At 32.8% G+C, this 25582-nt stretch overlaps 4 protein-coding genes across 5 annotated transcripts; 2 read left to right on the top strand and 2 right to left on the bottom strand.

Annotated features, from left to right (window-relative positions):
• Nucleotides 1-2927: 2927 nt before the first annotated feature.
• On the top strand, nt 2928-6955 carry LOC130827172 (SKP1-interacting partner 15-like). Its single transcript, XM_057692821.1, has 2 exons — nt 2928-4177; nt 6507-6955. Exon 1 carries the CDS (start codon nt 3026-3028, stop codon nt 4166-4168), a length of 1143 nt encoding a protein of 380 aa, XP_057548804.1. The 5' UTR covers nt 2928-3025; the 3' UTR covers nt 4169-4177; nt 6507-6955.
• A 956-nt stretch (nt 6956-7911) lies between these two features.
• On the bottom strand, nt 7912-11135 carry LOC130827173 (60S acidic ribosomal protein P2A-like). The gene is made up of 4 exons (XM_057692822.1): nt 10999-11135; nt 10825-10913; nt 8268-8494; nt 7912-8176 (listed from the first exon to the last, which is right to left on the bottom strand). The coding sequence occupies exons 2-4, from the start codon at nt 10910-10912 to the stop codon at nt 8150-8152; spliced, it is 342 nt and encodes a 113-aa protein (XP_057548805.1). The 5' UTR covers nt 10913; nt 10999-11135; the 3' UTR covers nt 7912-8149.
• A 5727-nt stretch (nt 11136-16862) lies between these two features.
• LOC130826637 (uncharacterized) lies at nt 16863-17594 on the top strand. Its single transcript, XM_057692208.1, has one exon. The coding sequence runs from the start codon at nt 16863-16865 to the stop codon at nt 17592-17594; it is 732 nt and encodes a 243-aa protein (XP_057548191.1).
• Nucleotides 17595-17980: 386 nt separating this feature from the next.
• Nucleotides 17981-23596, bottom strand: LOC130827218 (uncharacterized). 2 transcript variants are annotated; one of them, XM_057692876.1, is made up of 7 exons: nt 23406-23596; nt 21266-21349; nt 20352-20501; nt 20094-20167; nt 19692-19810; nt 18861-18944; nt 17981-18416 (listed from the first exon to the last, which is right to left on the bottom strand). In XM_057692876.1, the coding sequence occupies exons 2-7, from the start codon at nt 21270-21272 to the stop codon at nt 18305-18307; spliced, it is 546 nt and encodes a 181-aa protein (XP_057548859.1). In that variant the 5' UTR covers nt 21273-21349; nt 23406-23596; the 3' UTR covers nt 17981-18304. The 2 variants fall into 2 exon arrangements, with proteins under 2 accessions (XP_057548859.1, XP_057548858.1); XM_057692875.1 differs by having other exon boundaries at nt 21266-21333; nt 23406-23595.
• Between the last annotated feature and the right edge of the window lie 1986 nt (nt 23597-25582).

Below are 25582 nucleotides of genomic sequence, written 5' to 3'. Positions count from 1 at the left end.
CGTCTTACCGAATGGAAAGAAAGTCGTCGGATGCAGATGGGTGTTCATGATCAAGTACAAGTCAGATGGCACGATTGAAAGGTACAAAGCTCGACTGGTGGCGAAAGGGTACACTCAGACGTATGGAGTTGACTACTCAGAAACCTTCTTCCCAGTTGCTAAACTTGACACAACTCGAGTACTGTTCAGCATTGCAGCAAACTTAGATTGGCCTCTTCACCAATTTGACGTTAAAAACGCCTTTCTTTATGGAGAATTACAGGAGGAAGTCTACATGGAAGTTCCACCAGGATTTAAATCAGGGTTCTCAGAAAATGAGGGGTGCAGATTAAGGAAAGCTTTGTATGGGCTGAAACAGTCTCCTAGAGCATGATTCGGAAGATTCACCTCTGCGATGAAGAGATTTGGTTACCGCAAAAGTAACTCGGATCACACCTTGTTTCTCAGATGAAGAGGAAGGAGAATAACATGTCTGATAATATATGTTGATGAAATGATCATTACCGGGGATGACAAAGAGGAAATAGTCAATCTAAAGGAAAAACTATTCCAAGAATTTGAGATGAAAGACCTTGCTAGACTGAAATACTTTCTAGGGATTGAAGTTTTCAGATCAAACAAAGGAATTTTCATATCCCAGAGGAAGTGTGCTTTAGACCTGTTAACTGAAACAGGGATGTTGGACTGTAAGCCCGTTGAGACACCAATGATGATGAACCATGGACTACAGATGATTGAAGGAGGGAAACTAGCTTATCGAATGCAGTATCAGCACATGGTAGGGAAATTAATCTACTTAGCTCACACAAGGCCTGATATTGCATATGCAGTAGGAGTAGTCAGCCGATTCATGCACAGACCACAGGTTCAGCACATGGACGCAGTTTATAGGATTCTCAAGTACCTCAAAGGATGCCCTGGAAAGGGAATCTTATATCAGAAGAAAGGTCACCTTGATCTTGTGGCATATACAGACGCAGACTGGGCAGGAGACAGAGATGATAGGAAGTCAACGTCAGGCTACTTTACGCTATTAGGAGGAAATCTAGTTACGTGGAGGAGCAAGAAACAAAAGGTGGTTGCTATGTCTAGTGCAGAAGCTGAATTCAGAGGTGTAGCAAAGGGAATCACAGAAGTTCTATGGCTGAGAAAGTTACTAACTGAACTGGGGTTCAACCCTGTGAGGAGTTGTGAGTTATACTGTGATAATCAAGCGGCTATCAACATTTCAGAAAATCCAGTTCAACATGATCGCACAAAACATGTAGAAGTCGACAGACATTTCATAAAGGAGAAATTAGAAGCCCAAGTAATCAAGCTTCCACATGTAAAGTCTAAAGATCAGCTAGCAGACATCCTTACTAAAGCGGTTGGAACTCTGTTCTTTGAAGAAGTTTTATGCAAGTTGGGTGTTGGTGACCCTACGACCCAACTTGAGGGGGAGTGTTAGATTGTGTATTGCGGTTATATGTATACGTATAGTGGTTATTTAGTATAACAGTTGGTGTGGCAATATGGCAGTTATTTAGGAACAGTTTAGGAACAATTATTTTAGAATTCCTGTATATATTATCAACATTACAGATGAATGAATACAACACAAAAAAAATAAACCCCAAACTTGGTGTTAAACCAGAAATCATTTAAACCAAAAATCAGTTGTCTTACCTGTTGGCGAATCCGTAATGTATGATAGAAAAAGTGGAATTCTTGAAATTTAGAGCAAGGGAGGGAAAGATCGAAGATGAACCCAAGAATGGTAAGTTGAGATGGTAGAAAACTAAGAATAGAGGAGGAGAAGGAGATGGAGAAGTCATGTGATCGACCACCGAGAGTTTCAGATTATGAGAGCTCTTTAATTAGTAAATATAGTAAAAAGTGGACTAACTGTGCCATTTATATATATATATATATATATATATATATATATATATATATATATATATATATATATATATATATATATATATATATACTACTTTCTCCATTTTAATTTACTTGCAACGTTTGTTTTTATATGCAGTTCAATACACTAATTCAATCCTTAATATTTCTAAATATGTATAATATAAAATTATAAAAATTTGATATTGATAATTTTTGCAATGAGACGAATCAAACAAGATCTCACTTGATTATGTTTCAACTTTTAGACTAAAAACTAATTATAAATTAAGAGTGATATTATATAGCGTCATTTTTTCTAATGTTGCAAGTATTTTAGAACAAAGAAATTGTTAGTTGAACAAAAAGTTTCAATGAGGTATTATTGTTGTTTTATTAATTTCTATGTTATTAATTAAAGGTTGTTTAGGTTATGTCACGTGAGAAATGACTTTAATTTTAATTTCTAATGTTATTTTGGATGTTATATTATATATATATATATATATATATATATATATATATATATATATATATATATATATATATATATATATATATATATATATATATATATATATATATATATATATATATATATATATATATATCATTAATCAATATATATAGCTTCATCACAATCTTAATACGAATCAAAATTCAATCAAACATGTGATAATAAGTTGATCTGATTCGTTGTCATCCCTAGACCCTAGTTGAGCTATTCACTCTATATGTATGAAAAACATCTCACGGTGAAACTGTCTCACACAAGAATTTTTGTGATGATGATTTGCTGTATTTTAAGGTAAAATTCTACTTAATTATTCTACTAAAAAACCAACTAAAGTTACTAATTTTATAAAGAAAACAATGATATCCAATTCGAAAATCAGAATTTCTAATCAATAACCGTAGGTTGTAAATCCACCATAAAAAAAGACAAAATAAATACCAATAAATTTAAAAAAAAAATTTCTAAATGCTTATCCAATCAAATTATTTTAGTAACGATGATTTTAACTATTTACAAATCACCGTTTCTAACTACCTACGTAAAGTACACTCACACTCTCATCTTCATCGGAATCTTACCCTTCCATTCTCTCTCCTCCACAAGCTTTCTCTCTCCTCTTCAACAATGGATTCTCCACCAATCTACCTCCTCCCACAAGATACCCTCCACATGATTTTCATCAAACTCCCACTTCGTCAAATCATTCTTTGCAGATCAATCTCTAAAACCTTCCAGAACCTTCTTACTTCCTCTTCTTTCCTCCAACTCTTCAATTCCCACCATCCTACTCTCTCTCTCATTGCTCTTCGCCCACCTCACCACCGCACGCGCCACCGTCACGTCCCTACTCTCCCTTTATCTCTTCTCCACGCCTTTGATCCTTTTTCCAATCGATGGCTCAAATTCGACCTCACTTTCCTCCCTTTCACTTCTCTTTCTCCTGTTACTTCCTCATTCGGTAAGATCTACCTCTGGGGTAACTCACCTGAACTCACAACTCGCTCACTCATTGAATGTAACCCGTTAACTCGAACCTTCCGAGTTCTTCCCAAGCTTGGGTCCGCTTGGTCTAAACATGGGTCTGTTTTATCCGGGTCGGGTGGTCGTGTTCTTGTCCTTACCGAACTTGCTACCCTGTATTGGTCCGAATCGCATAATGAAAACAATAATTGGCTAAAATTTTCTTCCAATCTACCGTCGAAACCACGGAGTCCGATTCTAATTGGGACGTCATTGTATGCTTTATGTGATGTAGAATCACCATGGAGGACTTTATGGAAGTTATTTGCGTGTAAATTGCCGGATTCTAAAACAAAATCATTGGGGTGGAGTAGAGTAGAAAAGAATGAATGGGGGGATGTTTTTGATTTATTGAAAAAACCCAGACTAGTAAAAGGAATTGGGAATAAGATATTGATGGTAGGAGGGCTAAAATCCTCGTTTTCATTGAATGCTTCGTGTTCGACTATATTGATATTGAGGTTAGATTTGGAGAGTTTGGAATGGGATGAAGCAGGGAGAATGCCATTAGAAATGTATAAATGTTTTCAAGATTCTTCAAAGTTTAAGGTATTTGGAGGTGGTGATAAGGTTTGTTTTAGTGGTAAGAGGGTTGGGAAGTTGGCATTGTGGGATGAGAATGTTAAAGGGGATGGAAGCTGTGGTGGTTGTCAATGGCGGTGGGTTGAAGGGGGGACTGGTTTTGGAGATGGGCTATTGCGTGGCTTTGCCTTTGATGCTTGCCTTGGTGCCATGGCTTCATTATAGTTCATTGGGGTATGTTTGAATCTCTTATTTTGTTGAAGAATATGATGGTTTTTGTTTGGATTGTGAAATTTTCACTGTGAATTTGATTAATAGTTTTGCTGATTTGTAGTATATATTGCTTAAATTTGCAATTGTTTACATCATTTACATGTGATTTTTTTCATAATTCTCAGTCTAGGCAAGAAGAAAATCCTAATCAATAACCGTGACGAATCACGCAAAAAAAACAAAAGATATAATAATAAAAAATAAAATAAACAAAACATCAAAATTTCCCCTATAAAATTAAGCCACATAGTAGTTATTTACCACTTTTCAAAATAACTATGAGTTATCTATAGGGAATTATCAACATGTTTGAATCTCTTAGGTAAGTAGGTATTATCAACTTGTTCTAGCTAAGACCTGGTGCCTTACATTGTTGGAGTTGTTTAGCTCTTAGTGGTATTGTATATAGTACTATTAGCAATAACAGAGTTCATGATTGTTTTTAGGATTGAAATGGACATTGGGGAGTTTGTTCCCAACTTTTTAGGAATACTACAATTTGTGAGGGACTACCGATTTGGCAGTGAGTAGGTGGATAATTTTGGTAGTGATTAGGAGGTGGATATGGATAAATAGGGAATTGGAGAAGAGAACCCATGTAATAAATGTGTATAAATCAAATCTTCACACATAAATATTTGGAGAGAAAATTATTAGAAAGAACTTAGAAAAATCTAATTGTTGTCAAAAATTATTTAGAATATATTTTTTTGGTTAAAAAGTTCCTAAAAAATTATTTTATTTGTAAAAGATACCTTTTAACGATTTTGATTCAATATTCTGTTGCTACTTTCACGTGAATATCACGTGATATTCCCCTTTAAATCTCACTGTAGGTTCATTTACCGACTATTTGTGATGAACCCTAATTTGTGATTGAAGAAGGTTCATTATTCAAAAATCATGGTCCTTCTTCATCTAAGTTCTTCTCCATCAAACTCCTTTGTGTTCAAGCTTTGAAAATCACTCTTTCTTCATTATGCTGTAACGTTGTTCATCTACTTACCTTATTTTGTCTTTATGGTGTTCTATGTGCAAAGAAGATTTATGGATAAGGGAAAATTCAGGAAGAAGATTCATGACTTGTAAATATTATGACGCATATAGTAAGTGGAGGGGTTGCAATAGATTCAAATGGATTGATGAAAAGAAGGTTGATTGACAAAGGGATAGAATAAATTAACAGTAAAAGTTAATAGGTTCTCTTTGAAAAAAAAAACCCCATGTTTAAGTAGTTTTTTGACAAAAAATAAATGTTCAAGGTAGTTTTTGACAAAAAATCAAATTTTCTAGGTACTTTTAGACAATTTACCCATATTTAGAAGGAAAACATGTTAATCTTCTCCGCGTTCTCTTCCCTTCCTCCCTATCTTATTATCCAAACTCTTAGAGTGAGGATATTGACTAGAGGTGTTCAACAGGTCAGGTCAGGTCAAAAGTTAAACGGGGCAGGGCGGGGCATTTTAAAGCCCGTTTAAATCCGACCCACTTTGACCCGATTTTTAAAAGTTCATAAAATAGTTTTTTATTATACTTTATGGCCCGTTTGATCGACCCACTTATGTATATAATAATATCATTTAAAAATATAAAAAAAGTGGTAATTTTTTTTGCAATTGATTTAATGACCCACCCTAATTGACTCGATCCTCTAATCACCCATTAAAATATGACCCAATCCTTGACCCGTTGAGTTGACCTGCTCCGTTGAACACCTCTAATATTGACATAGTATTTGTACTTGCCAATTCCCATGACGTTATAATTCTTGTCCTGCTACGATTGCTTACAATTTACATCCTTCCCATATGCTGAAAGACTTGTTTCTCTTTGTATTGCACCCCATCAACTTTGATGTTGATGTCGAATCTTTATCAAGTTCGTTTTATAGATATTACCTATTTAGATTTTAGATTTTTAGTTATTATAAATTGACGATGTTTGGGTCGACTTTGTATTGCATCCTTACAATTTACGATCTTTGTATTGCACCCCATCAACTTTGAACTTTCTCGAAACACCTTGGATACCGGAGTTTCATGAAGCTCTTTGCTATTAAAACTTCCGCCTAGCTTTAGGTTTGGGTTGATCATGCCCCGAACTGGCTTGAGGATGTTTTTTTTATCGTACTTTGATTTGATTCATTCTTAGTTTTAGCTTTTCTTTTCAATAAAAAAATAATAATAATAATTCGTCTAGCAATCAATAATCACCAGAAGATGTGGGATTGCTCAAATTAGAGACTTGATTACAATGCTGCTGCTTAACTTTAGTGTTCTTTATTATGCAGGACAATTGGACAAGCTGGGTTGAATTAGAGACTTCAAACTTCAAACTAAATGTGGAGATTTACTGGTAAAATTGCGGATTGAAATAAGTTCCAACTTCATTCTTACATATATTTATTAGTTATATATAAGTTTTTTTTTTATTTTTTTTTATTTTTGCACTTTGTAACACTAAGCTGTGTTATCTAAGATGCATGAAACAACATATACGACACTTCAACGATTTACTGAACTGAAATATACCCATTGTTTTTTTTGAGAGTTCAAATTTATGCTGGTGAAAATTGCTTTTTTTTTGAGCTTTGTATATCTATTATAAAGATGTAATTACAATGTTTGTTTTTAGAGTTCAATCATTGAAATTATAATTTTAGGGTTTTATTTTTTTGTTTCTAAGATGGTGGTGGAGGTGTTGGAGCAATGCTCTTGGGTGGAAATCAAAATAAATTGTAAGTTTAGGGTGGAGGTAGGATGGTGGTGGAGGTGTTAGGGTGGTGAGAGAAAATAAATCGCAAATTTGGGTGGAGGAAGGATAATGGTGGAGGTGTTGGGGTGGAGGGTGGTGGAGATAGGAAAAGGGATGATTAAGTAGGACTTGTGAGTGATCAACTTAAATTAATGAATATTAAGTGAAAGTCAAAATTAATTAGGTTCAGTCAAAGCCTACCTATCAAGTCAATCTTTAATTAGCTTGAATTTGCAAAGTTGTAATTCGAAAAAAAAAATGGCTATAATTCGCAAACTTTAATAATAAAGTATGCAAATTATTCTTAATAATATTGTAAATTTTATGAAAAGTACAATTTTAATTAGTGCTAAACAAACAACAATCAATTCCTCGTGATATAACTATAAAACTAATTTAACGATTAAAAAATATCTCAAAATTGACAATAAAAATGTCAGACTCTAATAGTCAATTTATTTAAAAAATTGCTTTTTCATCTTTTCTATTAGTTTTTACAACCATACCCGAATCCACAATCTCTCTCCCTTCTATTTCTTATCTCAATTATAAGTTTATAACCCAAATTTTCTCCCTCTTCTCAAAATACGCATCCCAATGAATTATAATCAAACTATGTTACTGAAGACTACCCTCCCAAATAATAAGCCCCAACAAAATTAATACTTCTATTAAAAAATTTAAAATAAATCGTAGTAGGTTTCAGGGTCTATTTTCTTCAACAAAACAAACTAAAATAGTTGTAAAATATTTAACTAATAAAACCCTATTTAAAAAGGTGGGAGACAGATTTCGTATGCACTAAAAATTACTAAAATCTCACTAGTCTATTTGAGACAATTTTCGTAAACGTGCATTTTAAGAAAAAGTAAAAATTCAAATTGCTTTTTTTAGATTATAGAGTAGGCCGAAGAACCATGTGTGAGAAGACAAAGACAGTATATGCTCTAACCGAGAAAAAAATATTGTACTTCATACTGGATGACTTGTGACTACACTTAAACACATAATCCCAACATAACTTATTGTCCGTCAACTTCCATTCAAAAATAGAGTATTATCTAAAAGAAATGGTTAATTACTTCAAATAAAATCTAGGAAAAATCCGAATGGAATACAAAACTTGAACTACATTTAGAAGACAAGAACAATAATCTGCAAAATATTGAATCCTCCCACTTAATCGAAAAGACTGAAACCCATATCCTGCAATTTTCAAAAGAAAAATGTACAAGGTGAATATGTAGACAAGTAAAATATTAAACATGATTAAAATAAAATTTTAATTATTTCTTACATCATCGGATTCTTCTTTCTCTTCGACCTTCTTCTCCTCCTTTGCAGGCTCAGCAGCTGCAGCACCGCCTGCACCACCAGCAGGAGCGGCTGCTACTGCAACTCCACCACCTCCAGCAGGAACTGAGGCGAGTTTTTCTCTTCCGGAAGCAATTAATTCTTCAAGATCTTTGCCAGATACCTGGTCAAAGAATAACTGAAGTCTATCTTCATCAGGTTCAATACCAACTGCAAATAGAATATAAAGACGTTAGTCACCACTGTGAGGATAAGTTGGCGAATAAAGTAATCAAAAAGTAATTCCAGAGGGCAACATATGATAAACGAGGATTTAAAACCCAGGATCATCAATTTGAAATCAAAGAACATTCAAATAAAACACAATAGACAATAGCCACTGCCGTGGATCCACTAAACATTTCATATAACTATTCTACAACACACAAAAGACTCGAATTATACGGGTACCCAGAGAACTAGGATCAGGTCATAAGTCATTCAAAAATTTATTTTCTCAAGCACAAAATAGCTAACCCTTGTCCAGACTCGGATTCAACAGGTACCCCTAGAATTAGGGTTGGGACATAAGTCGTTCAAAAGTTTCTTTTCTCAAGCACTAAATATCTAACGCTAAAACCTTCTAAAATGTAATGTGCAACTAGTCTAACCCAGAGCTTTTGTTAGTGAAAACATAATCAGTTCAGTCCATGCTACCAGCTCTTAATAAGAATCATAAATTAGACACTACTGAAATCCAAACCAGTGTAGCAACCACATAATGATAGGAAGAGTAACTCCTTTGCCATCTAAAGTCAATGAGTTCTTTAGTTGTGCTTGCCTAAAAGCAAGATCAATCATCAAAGAAAATAATACTTTCTAGAAACAAATACTATTTGATGATGTTAAAAAAAGTGCAATGTGCACTTCCATAACACACGCCTTAGTTTTGAATTTGATAGCAGTGAGATACAGCGGAAAACGGTCCTAGTGCCGAGAGGAAATGCCAATGCTACCTTAAAAGAAATTCAATCCGATACAAGAAACGTACACAGAAAAGAAAACCGTTAATTTTAAAGTTTTGAAAATGCAAAAAACTTAGGTACATATAACTTTACAACAAAAAAATAGAAGAGTAAAAGAATGTGAGATAAGAAAATGACTAAAACGATAAGATAAGAACAATGGAAAGAAGTTTTTTTTGTTATAATATATAGATTTAGGCTTGAAAAAAATTATTCGGAGAATGTAGTTTCACAAACGTTAATTTAGAGGGAGCAAATGGAAGGTGCAAAAAAGCAAAACTAGCGCATAAAACCATCGTCCTTTCATATCTCAAAACTAAAAGCAATGTATCTAAAGACTACATAGGAGACACGCATTTTAAAACTATGCCACACATCTCAGAGAATGCATGCATTGTGCATAAGGGACTTAGGCAAAATAAAATATTTGAATCTCATTGAGGGGAAATACAGTGCTCAGATGCAAAAAAAAAAAAAAATCAAAAATAGAGCATACTCACTTTGTCCCTCTCATTTAGCATCATTTTTCATTTTAAATTGTCATTCTCATTTTGCATCATTTCTATTATTGGAAAATGACACACCACTTCTAATCTCATCAATACAATTAGACTCTCTTTTAATTCATCCACACAATTTCATCTCTCCTTTCATTTATTAAAAAATATCTATCTTTTTCTTAAAAACAATTCTGGACAGAGGAGTAGTTTGCTAATAATGTGAAATGATGCACAAAGAGCATATTATAGTTCACAAAAGTGTGCACAACCACACTGAAAAATAAATCATGTACTTGGCTCGAGTTCTTAAATGTGTCCACTAAAAACATTTTGATAGTCAAGTTTTCCAGCAGAATAATTCAATAACATTCAAGCAGACTCATTTTTACAACAATGCAGCAAATCCAACAATGCATAATCCTGATTCCTAAATAACCAATTGGAAAACCAAGAAGCAAACCAACACACGTTAGCATTCTCGATGAACTATAGAGAGCAAAGGACCTTAATTTTGGGATTCAGAATGAAAAGCTACTACCTAAAACTCACACAGCACGTGTAATTCACTTAATACCTATATGGCTATACCCAATAGGACATCATACAGGTAGCTTAATCGTATAATATAGTTAATGTGTTCTTGTTTACAGTGTTTTTAATCATTGTTCCCATACCAAATTTATAAGCGCAATTCGCATAGATTAAACGCAAGTAAACACCATAATAGTAAAAAATACCTTTTAAATTTCTTTTTTACTGATAAAATACATGATCATACAAACTTAATTGACTAGGATACATCTTATTCACTAAAATTATCGAATGAACGATGACTAGGTTGTGAAAACATGATTCATACTTCCGATGAACTCATCAATTAGTAATTAGTAAACTTACTGCATCTACACAACAATTTCCACACAAATTCAATCTAAATTTGCAACAAAACTAAAAAAGAAATTAAAAAAAAATTTAAAAAAAAAAACTCAAAATAAATCGATAGATGCGTCAAGTATGATTAAGATAGAAAGAATACCTGATGAAAGGATATCCTTTACATCTTCAACGGTTGGGCTGGATTTTCCTCCTAAAGCAGCCAATAAGTAGGCGCAAACAATCTTCATTCTGCGACACAAATTACAGTGATATAATGTCAATAAAACCAAGAAAACAAGTTGAAATTGGTGAAGGGATTAAAGGAGAAAGATACCTCGATTTGATTTAGGGTTCGATACAGTAGGAATTGGCTAAGACAGTTTTAGCAGGAGTTCGGCTAATTTAGGGTTTCCGAAGAGGAAAAGGGGTTTTAAGACGAGAGGAGGATTTATAGTTCATCTCTAGGGTTTTGATGTTGCAAGGTTTTTGAGATCAGATCTTGTCCGTTGAATTCTTTGACGTTTGCATCCTTAGTTTGGTATTCACAAATTGTTGTGTGAGACCGATTCTAATAGAGAAATAAAACTAAAAAATACAAATTAATAACTAATGTGTAACTACATGCTTACTTGATAAGGTTTTAAAATACCATTAGTAAGGATTTAAAATAGTAAAGTAAGGGTTCACAGCATATTTAGTAGTCAGCTAGTATGTCTCAAGTAGGTATTTAAAATACATCAAATAGGTATTTACAATACCTCAAGTTGAGGTTTTACAACGCATCAAGAAGGATTGTTCAGCTTATCTAAGTTGGGCTTTTGAGTATAACAAGTTGGTGTTCGAAGGGTGCATTCCAATTGGGCTGTGGACGTGTGTGAGGCTGCTGCTACTCTATACGGCATTGAGCTGGCGGTGAGGTTTGGGTATAGCCATGTCCATCTTGAAGGAGACTCCATGATTATAGTGTCGGCAATTGAGAACAAAGTTGAGGGCCTCACCCTATTCATCTCATCTATGATTGTATTTTTGATTTGAGCACGTGTTTGTTGGGTTTTGGTTGTAGTTTTGTCAAAAGAAAGGGCAACATGTTAGTCCACCTAGTAGCTAGAGATTAAGAATATGTTAATGTGTTCAGTAACTAGAGATTAAGAATATGTTAACGTGTTTAGTAGAGTTTTGTCAAAAAAAAATAGGGTTAAAGAAGTGTCAATTAAGGTTTAGAGTACCTCAAATAGGGGTTTGTGATACCTCAAGTAGTGATTAAGTGTATATAAACTACAGATTAAGAATATGTTAACATGTTCAGTAGAGTTTTACATTACAATAAGTTGGGGTTTAGATTATACCAAGTTGTTGTTTATAGAACATCAAGTAAGGGTTTAATATACCTTAAATACGGATCAAGGTCCCAAAATATAATTTACTATTGCTAGGGATAGTCATAACTTTAGGACCTTATTGGACTGGCCCCGAATCCACCTTTTTTTAAGTAACAGGGTCTTATTTTTCCATCGAATTCGGATCGAGTTTGAATTTCAAAAATAAATAACAAATCTGGGTTCGGGTCCAGATCTTCAGACCTAGATCTGAATACAAACCCTAAAAAATATTTAAAAAGTTTTTACGATTGACATTTGAGATAAATCATATCCTGTATGAAATATAAGGGCATAGACTACATAGTTATTGAAACACGCAGACTAGTAACTAATTTACTACAAGTGAATATAGTCTCAAATCTTGTATCATTTAGGGATATTTGACACATGGGATTTTAAGGAGGGAATGAGATTTTGGGTAAAAAAAGTTTAAATTTTTTACTTATTTATTAAAGGGAATGAGAATAAGGAATGAAACTAAAAATTAAGAATGTTTATGTTCCCACGAAAAATGTCTTCCGGGAATTTGAGTTGAGATTTTGATTTTTATCACTTTTATTTAAGTCCCTAACATAACAAATAAGGAATAACACTTTTTTAATCTTAAAAGTCTAATTTTAAAAGTCTCATATTAAAATCTCACAAATTTCATTCCCTCGTGTCAAACACCACCTTAGGGATAAATGGGACCGTCGGAATGTAACCATTAGCTAAATGCACCAGCAAATCATTCAACAAAACTTGAGAAGACCATAGAATCCAGATGATAGCTATTTTTATAATCCATTCCCAAACACTTAACAAATATTAAATATTTGTAAAATATAGTATTAAATCCCTTATAAGAATATGATAAAAAGGGACTTATAAAAGTCTCAAATTTCACGATTCAAGAGATCTTTTTTAGACTCCTTAAGTACCCTAGACCCATTAGATATGATGGGTCTGGGTATATGGTTTTGAAAATTTTAGACCCTTAGGGTATGGTTCCGGTTATGGTTGGACCTGCTATAGACCTGCCCCATGACCATCCCTAACTACTGTATTTACAAATTTTTAATCATGTTTTTTTATATAGAATTTAGGTTTTTTGCATCCTAAGTTTAATCAACTCAAGAGGTAAAGCATTATGTAATTGCGTAGAAGATGTAGATTCGACTCCTACATAAACTATTATTGTTCACAAGTTTAAATTAATTACAGTTTTAGTGACATGATTATCTCTCTTGTACTTGAGGTACTTGAGCTAGGTATCCTAAAACCCTACTTGAGATATTCTAAAACTCTGCTTGAGATTTCTAAATGTCTACTTGAAGTATACTAAATGTCTACTTAAAGTATGTTAAACCCCTACTTGAGGTATCGTAAATGCCTACTTGAAGTATACTAAATGCCTACTTGACATACTGTGAACCTCTATTTAACTTATACTAAATGCCTACGTGTGGTATCGTAAAATCCTACTGAGTAAGTGTGCAGTTACACAAATTAGTTATTATCTTTTTTTAATTAAGCTTTAATGGGCTGGGTTTTCTGAGTGACATCTCCTAAAGAGAAGGTCTTTCACGAGATCAACTATTTAGGATAAGACAAATTCCTTGATTCGATTTTCTTTAGGGGTCAGAAAAATATTATATTTTGATTTGGTTTTACAAATTCTTTGATCTGCATCTCGTTTTTAGATATCTAATTTGAATTCTAGTTTTCAAAAATATTCAATTTGATATTCGATTTCGAAAATCGGATTGTTTAATTATTTGTTTATTGAAAACTGGATAGTTTGTAATTTGCAAAACCAAATCATCAGATATTTGATTTTTCAATTTTTAATTTTTTAATGTTATATTTTTTAGATGTAAAAAACTCTACTTAGGTTGTTTAACATAAATATTTATAATTTTCAATTACAACCAATGTCTTATTTAGGTTACATTAAATAATCAAAAAAAATAAATTTTAAAATTTATTTGAAAATTTAATTAGTAAATATTATCTTTAATTAGTAAAAATCACTTGCAATAATTAAAAATGAGTTTTAATCTGAAAAATTGGTTACAGTTTATAACTACATCTCAATCATAATTAGTAAAAATCAACATCCATCAGTTAAATTAAAAACAAGTAGTAAAAAGAAGTTTTAATTAATAAAATTCATTTTTAATCAATAAAAATTATTTAATCTAAAAAGGGATTGTATAACTTATTAATTACTATCTATTTCCATTATACTTAATACATTTGGCTTTTTACGCAATCCAATGTGTCATATTGATCTTTTATATATTGAACACGCAAATCTAAAATTAGAAAAATTTAATATTATAAAAGTATCCGTTTAAACGAATCAAATAAGATATAAAAATTGTCCTAATCAATCCAATCTTGTCCATTTATTTTTTAATAATCTCACTTTTTAAAATTTTTAAATAATCCGAGCTTAGCATAATTTTGTTGCAAATGGACCTTTGTTGTAACGAACCAGTTACAACCGGTAAATCCCTTTTCCTTTTAACTTATATTCAAACACATTTCATTTTTCTAATTAAAAAATCTCTTTTACCTTTATTAAAGTCCCCATCTACCTCTTCCTTTTCATTTTAGATACGAATAAAAATTCTCACCAACTGTTGAACCTTTCTTCGTTATTTGCAACTTTGCTTTGAAACAATGCTCACATATCACATAATTTCTAAATATTAAACCAACACTTCGAGAATCTTTTAAAACTATTAAGATTTACACTAAATTAAAGATGTAAAGTTTTTTTTTTTCTCTCTCCATGGAAGCAAGCTTATAAAGAAGAAGGAAGATGACCTGTTAAATGTAATAGCTTGTAGTAACCTGAAATAGCCTATTTGTTTTTTCGAGGCTCCATTTGCAACAAAATGATGGCAAAGCTTGGATTATTTAAAATTTTCAAAACGTGAGACTATTCACAGGTAATGAGCAATAGGTTGGATTATTATTTAAGATAATGTTTCCTGCATAAAATAAGCTTGAACGATAAATAATGCTAACAATTGTAATTAGCGAGTACTTCAAAACGGAAAAAATATTAATTAATTTAGAATTTTTAAACTATATTCTCAAAATGATTTTATTAAACTTTAAATATTTTGATTAAAGAAAGAAAGATAAGTGGAACTGTGTACAAAAGTATAAATTTTTATTAAAAAAAGGAAAAAAATAAAAAGTAAAAATAAAAAATCGTGTATTCAGTATCCAATCAGAGAAATTGGATAACAATTTCAACTTTTTGAAATCGAATATTTAGATTCAAATCGATCTGGTATTTAATTTGGAACACCACTATCTTTAAAAAAATTTGAAATTAAAAATTCACTTTTGAAGAATCAGGTTGTCTTAATTGTAGTAACTATTATGTTTCTCAAACAAGATTTTAAGATTAAATCTCATTTAATCCCTTTTAAAAATCTATTTCGACTTATTTTCTGAAAATTTCATCTTTTACCTATTTGGTTTTAAAGCACTCTAATCTGTTATAACCTCTTGAATAGGTATATTGAGTTGTGGTTCATGATGTCATTTGTTCGTATTAGGTATTTTTAAATACATAATTAGATTGACTTAACCACTTTCAAGGCAACCTCGGTAAAGTGTCAGTTTCTAATAAAAATCCTTAAAGCAAAATGAAAGAAAAAAGTCTTCTTCATAAGAGGTTAATTTTGATTTTTAATAAGTAATTGACAAAATAAAAAAGACAGACTCTATATTATAATTATCATTACATATGTAGACGTGTATACTTTTTAATTGATAATAAAACTTACCAAAATATGCGGAATGAGTTGAGGTATTTAACTAAAATAAAAAAATTTTACAAATATTTTTTACGTTCTACTGGACAACATTACTGAGTAGAAGAATTGGGCAGTTGGGCCCATTTTAGCTATAAACCCTAGGAAAATTGCCATCTTGCCTAATGTCAGAAACGACCTTAACTTCATGTATGAGAAATATGATTATCACAAATTGTTGAGAGAGACGATCTCTCCAAAAGATGCATTACATATATAGACTAAATAACTCAATTATAAAACTTAAAGACGAAATAAAAATATGAGCTTTATATTTTGAGGTTGTCTCTCTATGAAATAGTCTCTCACAAGAGTAGCTGTATAATTATAGGCTGAAATCCCATGTTGAGTGTATTTCTTAAAACCAAATCCTTGAGCCATGATATCCTCGTTACCTTTTTATGCATGCCAATGTCCAAACACCACATATAAATGAGAGAGGGAGAAGGGAATGAGTAGTTTGATGTGCTTTTTTGAATGAAAAGGAATGATGACATAATAAGCTTGTTTCACAAAGAGTGAGAGAACAATCAAAAAGAAATGATGGGAAGTTGTTCTATCAAGAGTAACAATGGCCAAAGAGGGAACAAGTCGTCATATGCATTGGTGGTGGTGCTAGCGTTTGTCGCAACAATTCTCGGTGTCATGGTAGTCCACAAGGTGCGAGAAAAACGCATCTTTACTCTCCTCGTCAAGGATAAACACCAACAACTTGTTACCCTCAATCTTCTTTTTCAGGTGAAGTTTATTAATACGTTTCTCTTTGTTAGAGATGTTTTTCATTTTGATCGGTTTTGGTTTATGTAGTCTCATCCCATTATGTCAAATCTTTGGATTATTCCTATAACATTACTTACTATACGCTAATTACCTTTCCTCTTGCGGAGTTGCAGAGAGAAAAAGAGTTGAATCAAGAAGCTCGTAAGAAAATTGAGGAGATGAAAACCAAAGTGTACTCGCTAAAAACGCAGAAGCAGGAGCTGGATAAAAAGGTAACGCAAATGGAATCAACGATTTCATCTCTAATGGATGAAAGAAAGGTAATTCGATTGGCGCTCAAGAAGAAAAAGAACGAGTTTAAAATGCTTGCAACTAGGGAGAATCCGGAGGGTGTAGATATGTTTCAGATTACGGCTTTGAAGAACATAATAAAGATGAAAGATGAAGAAATTCGAGCTCTAAAGAAAAAGCACACAGAAAATGCTAAAGGATTACAAGGTAGCAGTAATTCTTCTGGCAAAGGAACGTTAGATTCAGCAAAGACGAGCGGAATCAGGCTCAACGAGGAACAACAGAAAAGTGGCGAGAATCAGTCAGTTGAATGGTCAAATGATTCTGAAACCCGAAAAGAGTTCAACCTCGAAGATCACCCTAGAAATCTTAATCAGACTGTCGAAGTTGGCCATTCCAGGGAGGAAGAAACAAAGAACGAGCAACAAGGAAGTTTAACAAGCACAAAGGAAGGAAGTTATGAGCATGTTAAAAATCAAATGCAGTCTGAAGGTGCAAAGGAAAGGAAACAGATTTCTGATGAAAACAGCAAACAATTACAAGACCGAAAAGTGAATGCAGAACATAACATGGAAGTGAGGTACGAGAATGATAAGGAACAAGAATATGAAGATGATGAGGCTGAAGAAGACACTCATCAACTAGAAATAGATAGAGATGATATCACAACATATTTGGAAACAAATGTTGAGGAGGCCGACTCAGACGAGCCTGAATTTTAAGCTAATAACTCGAAATCACCAGCAACTGTAAGACTTTTGTCACGACAGTGCAGTACTGCGTTAGTCTAAAAATAGATAATACCAATGAACATATCAATGATAAAAATGGCTTTACGTAGATAATTCTCTTATTTTTCCTGCTTTTGTAGGTCAAATAATGAACATATCAAGATGGCTCTAATGCATCTAAAATGCAGCTCCAAATATATTGTAGATCAAAAAGATAAAGATATAAATACCTTTTATATTCCTTCGCTCGTTGTGTAATAAGTTGACAACATGTTGAGTTCATCCATTGAGAGGTGTTTGTTCTAGCGCCCATGCCAGCCGTCAACTCCTTGCAGTCGTCAAGTTCACTGAAGATTATTTCAAAGACGCTTTTTAGATTTTTGAACTGTAGAAATTAGTGAACTTCGTGATCAAATTTATGGTCATTTGAAGTTATTAAATGACTTATCTATAACAAAACTGCTACAAGAAATTCAAAAATCTAAGACTACCAAAGAAGTGCCTCAGTCGAATTCCCTCTAACTAGAATGACTTTGCAACCTTAGATACAAGATGCACCGATCTTTGAACACCAAAACTAACCTAAAAGAAATTGAAAACAAACTTCACGAATTAAGTTACTTAAATAGATTTTCGTGATAATTTTGAAACAATTCGAGAACTTCTCAACAATGCATCAGAAGTGAGCGCCTCATCTAGTTCTATTCTTCAGTCTGCTTTGTCCAGGAAAACCATCGTCTAGTTGATGGAGTCTGAGTTGGCTCATCTGGCTTTCTTTTTTCCATTCCCTGCTTTAGAGACTCCAATCTGTTCCTGTATATCATTCGAAAGTTAACAATATAAGCACGGTATTCAAATTTGTGAGCTCAAACTCTTCATTATACGTTAAGCATCAGTGTCAAATTCTCAACACTCGAACATGGTTGGGACACTCCAAGTTTCAAGATTCATCTTAACACTAAAATATAAAGCTTTTTTCACAAAATAACTTATTTTGACAATTGGAAAAATATTCATATGTTGGGGACTTGGGACATTTAAACAAAAAACCAAGTGCAATTATCATAGATTCTGATAAATATACCTCATAATTAAAATATTTTCCCTTTCACTGTAAATCGAAACTGAAACTACTTTTACGCAAAACAGGTGTCGCTCACTATTTATTGCATCACTTGTATATGGACTAAACAATTTTCCCGTGGCGTGGGGGAATACACCCTTACTCATTCTAGATGAAACATGACTTAAGTTTACCTTGTGTCTGAGAGACGCCCATGTAAACTCCATCTTTGGCGAAATCCTTCAATGCCTTCCATTCCACTAGCAAGAATCAAACGCCTGAATTTTTAGCGATAATCAGGTAAGACAAGAACACAAAGCAATGTCTTAAACTCACAATCACATTGTACATTAGGTAGTGTCTCTTCTGATTCAACTCTTCATGGAACTGGGAGCATAAAATGAAGCATCAAATTATGAAATTTCACTTAGTAACAGAAATTGCTTCTAGAAGTAAAGTGCAGAATTACTCCTTGCTTTATTTCCCTCGAAATCACAATTGGAAGTAAATTACTTTTAGACGCAAAAGCATCATGATTTCTACGCTATTTAAACACCTTTGTCAGTCAGCACACACTAAAAAAAGATGCATTAGTGATAAGTATATCCATATGAAGAATTGGGGATGATGAAGAAAAACTATTCTTAGGACTTTATCTAATAGTAATCACAATGATGTTAAATGACAGATGCATTGGTATACAAGAATCAAAGATGTCTCTGGTTGAAAAAGCTATATAAGGAAAAAGAATAAAGGCCATGTGTTCACCTCGCACTATCTTTATACTCCATAATCAGGAACAGGTAAAATATAACAAAACCCAAACTTCTTCTAGAGCCCTTAATGGTGTTTCATATTAACGGGCAGCTAAAGTGGATTACTTTAGTACAAGAATTTTTCTCATATTCGTAACATTTTTTATAGAGAAAACTTCGAAAACTACTGCAAAAACGCCAAAAGACACACATAAAGACGGCGAAGAACAAGAGAAAATCCACGAGGCCAAACAATTGTGTATTCATTACCTTTCTAGTTTTGTGACTTCTGATTCCAGTTCAGCAGCTCTTTCCTTAGCTTGATCAATAGGCATCGATAAGCCTAATTTATGTTCACTATCTTGAAGCCTTTGTCTGATTTCCTTATCCTACAAACTTGCAAATGGGGTGAATAATGAATTGAGTACCAGAATAGACACGTTCACGGAAACTCACTCCTACATGAAAATTATTGTCCCTTCCAAATATTAAGTTACCATTTGAAGATATTCGATAAAAGTCAAATTTGAAACATGATACTTTTATTGAACTACTTTTAACAATATCTACTAGTATAATATTTTGATCTTTGACTACAAAAGACCAAACAAGAAATTTATTTAAGATAAAGTAAGGAAAAGGGATTATTTATAAATATCCCAATAATCTTACTCTTCTTTCTGCACACTGTCGATACAAAGCAATTTCATCTTGACAGAAAGGCTCAATATCATTGATTTGTAAACCTAAAACACAAAAACAAACCACAGCATAAACACATGCCCATCTCAATAAAAAGATGGACAGATTCATCATTCATCATCCAGGAAAAAAAGCTATGTATCTTTATGTTGTCCAAGTATATCAAAATTGCTTGTTGGCAATAGAAGGGCTTAGAAATCACAAACAGGAAGAATTAAGAAATCTTACATAAAAATAGGTTCCTCAGCAAACCATCACACATGTTGACGCCTTCAAGCACATGAGCAGCAATTTCTGGGGGGATGATAGGTGAGGGAGGCCCCGTCATTAAATCATCACCAACCAAAATAGTTTCCTCCATACCTTCCTGCGAATCGACTAGATAGACAAAAAAATATACCCCGAAGTCAACAGCCTTTTTGGAAATCCCGTCAAAAAAATGATAATGAAAAGAATATATTCTTTACATGCTCGCGATAAATGTGTTTAAGTGCGTTTCTCCACAACTCATTATCATTAGAATGTGGTATGTTAGTTGCATCCATCTTTGATCTTAACGTAAAATAACACTAAATCTACAAACTGGGACAAACATCTAAATTGAAAAAAATAGCGATCAGGGTATGTTCTCAGCCTTTGGAAATGTGGTGATTTTTAATTTATGCTCACCCTAGCCTTTCTTTAGGATTGCACTACTCTTAAAATTTTATATTTATTAAACAAAGGCAGAAGAATCACATCTCTTATATACCATCTACATATTCATAATCAAGTTCCACCCATAGAGAGGCAAAATGTAGCAATAACACAATAGGAATTCCGAAAGTCAAAGTTCATTTGAAGTCCTACCAGGTACTGTAGTTCTTTCCCTGGTACATTTAGGTTGATCACCAGCGGGAATGCAAGTCCTTCAAATGCTAATAATATAAAAAATGCTTACCAAACTATTTTTTTAACACCCAAGATAGGAAACTGTCTAAATTCTCACCTGCTAACCTTCGGTATGTTAAAAATATAAAACAAAACAAATGGCCTCTCATTATAGTAGAGCAAAGCCAATCATAAAAACGTTTCCTCGATGCCTATGGCATGTCAAGAAAGAAAATTAATCGTTCAATAGAAGGTAGTTGAATTCTACGTACCATCCATGTTTTGTTTCTGCTCCTGTCAACCGAGGTTAAGACAATGTTTTTTGAGAGGCCACCAGAAACTGAAATGCACCGCAACTCAGTAAAAGACAGAAAACCATTTATCAGCGATACAAAATTATATAAATATGCGATGCAATTCTAGTGATAAAAGTAGCAAAATGAAGGGCAACTGAAAAACACCAACAAACCGAGGAATTTATTACTGCTCAATAACCCCATAATATTCACTATGGTTTGATAGAGGTGTTCTATCGAACCTGTAACCGAACCCAAGGACGGGTTACCAACTCCCACATCTTATTTTAATAAGAACATGATATTTGTCATCCATGGCCATTGCAGAATGAGCAGAAAATTTTTTATTGGGTTTAAAAATTCCATTTTGACTTCGGATCACAATTTTGGGTTCTAGAAGAGGAGTAGATAATGGAGAAGGACGGATAAGATGTGGGCCTAGAAAAAGAGATGGTCCAGGTTGTTGAAGTTGGATGTCACACGTCATGGTGCGAGTCCAAATTAGAAGAGGACATGTATGGGAGCACATTTGGGGGATCATGTATGGGTTGTAGTGTTTGTGAAGTACAAGTATGATGGGAAGCCAATCGTGGAGATTGCATAGACTGTGTGTGATGTAACATAGAAAATGGAAACCCTGTTTCATCAAACATGACATGACAACAAACAATAATTTACACAAATTCTTGTATGAGACAGTCTCACAGTGAAACATGCCTCATACTTGGGTTAAATAACCCAATATTAGAAACTTTTAGCTTATGAACTTCTTGTTTTGAGGTCGTTCACCGTGACACGGTCTCATACAAGACGGGTTGATAATTTTATGTGATGATAAATCATAACATTTATAGCCACGATGATTGGTAGGAAACCCAAAAAAAACACAAGGAGTGGACCGTGGTTGCAACTTATTGATTGGCGTAGATGGAATAAATGAATAACATAAACACTCGAAAACCTGTAAGAATATTTTTTATAAAGAACCTCAAGAGGAGAGTTTTTACTCAATAAATTACTTGGAAGAATATTTAGAAGGTATGTGGTCATTTGCAAAGCATGATGCCAAAACGAAGGGGGAAGAGAAGCATGAGTAAGAAGAGTATGTACGACATTATTAATTGTTCGGATTTTGCGTTCGACTTTTCCATTTTTGATTAACACTCTAGGATTATCAATCAACTCCGGTCTTGAGAAAAAAAAAAGCTATGTATATGAAACAAATCAACCAAAGCAATGAACAACACCACCAATATTTGAATAACACTCTAGGATTATCTATCTAAAATTTGAGCATTACCTCATGAATATTAATTACAAAGTAACATTTTCATAATGTAAAACCCCAAAAATATTCTTGCTTTCTATATAGCAAGGTGATATGAAACCAAAAAAAAAAGATTTGTAATTCCTTATTGTAATGTCAGTGTGATCTTTAGTTAATGGAAACACCAACTATAGGCTGTTCTACTGTCAGCAAATATGTTTACTTCTTTTCTTGATTTGCAACAGATGTTCCTAGAATTGCAGCAATTTTATGAATTATTTTATCAGTAATAACCCCAAAATTATGAGTACTTATCTAAAAACCAGTGTATATGTCTGAGAAATGATAAAGTACAGTGGTAGAACCAAAAATTTAAACTATACAAAAGCTTACAAAAGTTTAAACCAATTCCTTGCTTGCTAGCGATCATGAATCACAAAATGGGCAATACTTCAAAATATAGCATAGAGTAGTGCAACTTGACTAACAAACGTAATTACACTGTTAAGCTTTCAAAGGTAGAAAAGAAAATTTGCTACAAACGTAAAATAATTACTTAAATCAGCAAAATAAATTCTTGACAAAAACTCTAAATCAATTATCTAAACACTTATTTCAAAAAAATTCAAACAAATTACCAAAATCAATTGTAGAATTAAATATGAAAACCTTAATTTATAAATTTACCACCAATTAAGCAAAAAACCCTAAATTGATTAACAAATATGGTTTGGGGTAGTGTAATCATCAATCATGAATCAACAAACAATGTTTAACAATTAACATTCAAACAAATCTATTGCAATTGCACAAATTTAGAACTTTTATGGAAAGAAAAAAAATACATACATGAAGGCGGCAGATTGCCGGTGGCCGGTGGGTCGGTGGCTGAAGCCTGCAGTGATTGCCGGTGGCTGAAGCAGGAAAACCCCTAGAGGATTTTTGAAGGTGAAGTACTGAAGACGAAGTTGCTTTGCTTGCTCAATGCTATATGCGTGAATGGAGAGGAATTTTGAGGGGCACCGGTTAGAACTAATGATTCGCATAAGGAAAAATTACCCTAATAATACGACTTTTTAATAATTTTTCAACAATAATATGAATTTTCAATTAACCACGAATAATACGAAGTTTAACATGTTTTTTCCGCTGGTATATCTGACTGGTTTATAATCGGTAGAAAACGTCATTTATGACCGTTGCACATTAGACTTCATCTCCTTCCTCTATTTCATTCTATTTTGCAAATGTTTTACCTCATTTTCTCACTTTATTCTTCCATTTTAATTACTTCTTCCAACTTCTTCTCATTCTTTTTTTCATTTTCATTTTTAAAGGTAAACTAATTTGATCTTGAACATGTATTCTCCTTCGTCATCTCAAACTAGAACATCAATTGCAAAAGGATTTCCTTTATGTAAACATGGTGTTCATGCTAAATTACAACTAGTCAAAAAAGGAACAAGGGTTGGTGAGAGGTTTTACGGATGTGCATTTTAGCCGGTAAGTATATATTTTTGAATAGCTTTATTTTGTTTTATGGTAATTTTTAATTTTTTTATCAAATAGGGTTTCATGATTTGATTTGAAATGTAGGCACAAGATTGTAAATTTTTTAAGTGGGAGAAAAATGTAGACTATTTCGAGTACACAGACGTTTTTACAATCCTCCATTTTTGGGATTAAAATAAAATTTAGGAATAAATAATGCAATTGAGAAGAATAAACTAACCATAATATGTGTTTTTGTAGCCCGACTATTGCCAGCAGCATGAATGAGAAGAATAATCTTCTTCAATTTGAGTAAACCAGTAGGCAGCAACAGTCTTCTTCAAATTGGAAGCGTGAATGAGAGAGAAGCAGTAAGGAGTGTGTATACCAGCAGCAAGTGTTCTTCAATTTGTCTTCTTTAATTTTATCCAAATTTAGCCGGTTACAGGTAAAAAGTTATACCAGCGGAAAAAACATGTTAAACTTCGTATTATTCGTGGTTAATTGAAAGTTCGTATTATTGTTGGGAAATCAGTGAAAGGTCGTATTATTCAGGGTAATTTTTCCTTTTGAATAATTATATTTAGTTGAGCAACTATCCACGCTTATAAGTGCGGTTAATAAAACTTATACCCACGTTTATTGGCGTGTGTAATTTTAAGCACTTTTTTGTCTACAGCTTGCTTTTTTCCACGCTTATAAGTAAAGATATTTCCCCACATTTTAGTAAGCATGGCTAAATCAAATATTATGCTCACATTTAATCAAACATAGGTAAATAAATGTGGTTAGATGTAACTTTTTTTTTATGAATAGTAAATAAAATACCATCAGCGATGTACAATTTAACTGAAGGAAAATACTACTTTAAAGTATTATCAGGTTTGACGATTTCTTCTCATATTACCAATTGGAACTTCAATCATAATTCCTCTAATCAGTCTATGTATGCTAAATTGCTAAAATATGTTACGACAAAAGAGATAAACAATTCAATCTCTTACTTTATTGAATACTACATATGAATAATTCCTCTAATCGGGCTGGAGTTTTTATTCCTCTCTTATCCATTATAAAACTTTATTTTCTAACAATAAATATTACTCTCTCTATTCTCATATGATATTCTTATAACCTATATATGATATTCTTATAACTTATATTAACGAGAATCAAAATAAGTTGAATATTTTAAATAATGAAGATATTATTTTATTCAACAATAAAGTTAATAGAAAAAAAATAAAGATCATAAGCATTAAAAGTATGAATATTATGGGAACCAAAAGCTTAAAAAATGTTAAAATAAGGAAAAATTGTGGAGAACAATCTCTACTTTTTACGTTTTCATGTGAATAACCCATACTTTTGATTATTCATGAATAATCCGAACTTTTCACCTTATTTGCTCACAACAACCCCTTCGAAAATGTGACCGACTACAACAGGTGATAAAGTCGTTTCTAACATGTTCTCTTCCTTCTTTTTGTTGCCATCTTCTTCCCCCTTCTTACTCCATTTCTCCATTGTTAAAT

The sequence above is a fragment of the Amaranthus tricolor genome, chromosome 11 (genome assembly GCF_026212465.1).
Source record: "Amaranthus tricolor cultivar Red isolate AtriRed21 chromosome 11, ASM2621246v1, whole genome shotgun sequence".
Lineage (NCBI taxonomy): Eukaryota > Viridiplantae > Streptophyta > Magnoliopsida > Caryophyllales > Amaranthaceae > Amaranthus > Amaranthus tricolor.
This window is presented reverse-complemented; position numbering and strand designations above follow the sequence as displayed.

Coding starts and splice junctions, on each gene's coding strand:
- LOC130826637 (XM_057692208.1), top strand. CDS start 16,863: ATGGAATCAACGATTTCATCTCTAATGGATGAAAGAAAGGTAATTCGA.
- LOC130827218 (XM_057692876.1), bottom strand. Junction 20,168..20,351: donor GCTGAGGAACCTATTTTTAT/GTAAGATTTCTT, acceptor TTTGTGTTTTAG/GTTTACAAATCAATGATATT. Junction 18,417..18,860: donor GGGCGTCTCTCAGACACAAG/GTAAACTTAAGT, acceptor AATGATATACAG/GAACAGATTGGAGTCTCTAA.
- LOC130827172 (XM_057692821.1), top strand. CDS start 3,026: ATGGATTCTCCACCAATCTACCTCCTCCCACAAGATACCCTCCACATG.
- LOC130827173 (XM_057692822.1), bottom strand. CDS start 10,912: ATGAAGATTGTTTGCGCCTACTTATTGGCTGCTTTAGGAGGAAAATCC. Junction 8,495..10,824: donor AAAGGATATCCTTTCATCAG/GTATTCTTTCTA, acceptor TTCTATTTGCAG/TTGGTATTGAACCTGATGAA. Junction 8,177..8,267: donor AGAAAGAAGAATCCGATGAT/GTAAGAAATAAT, acceptor TGAAAATTGCAG/GATATGGGTTTCAGTCTTTT.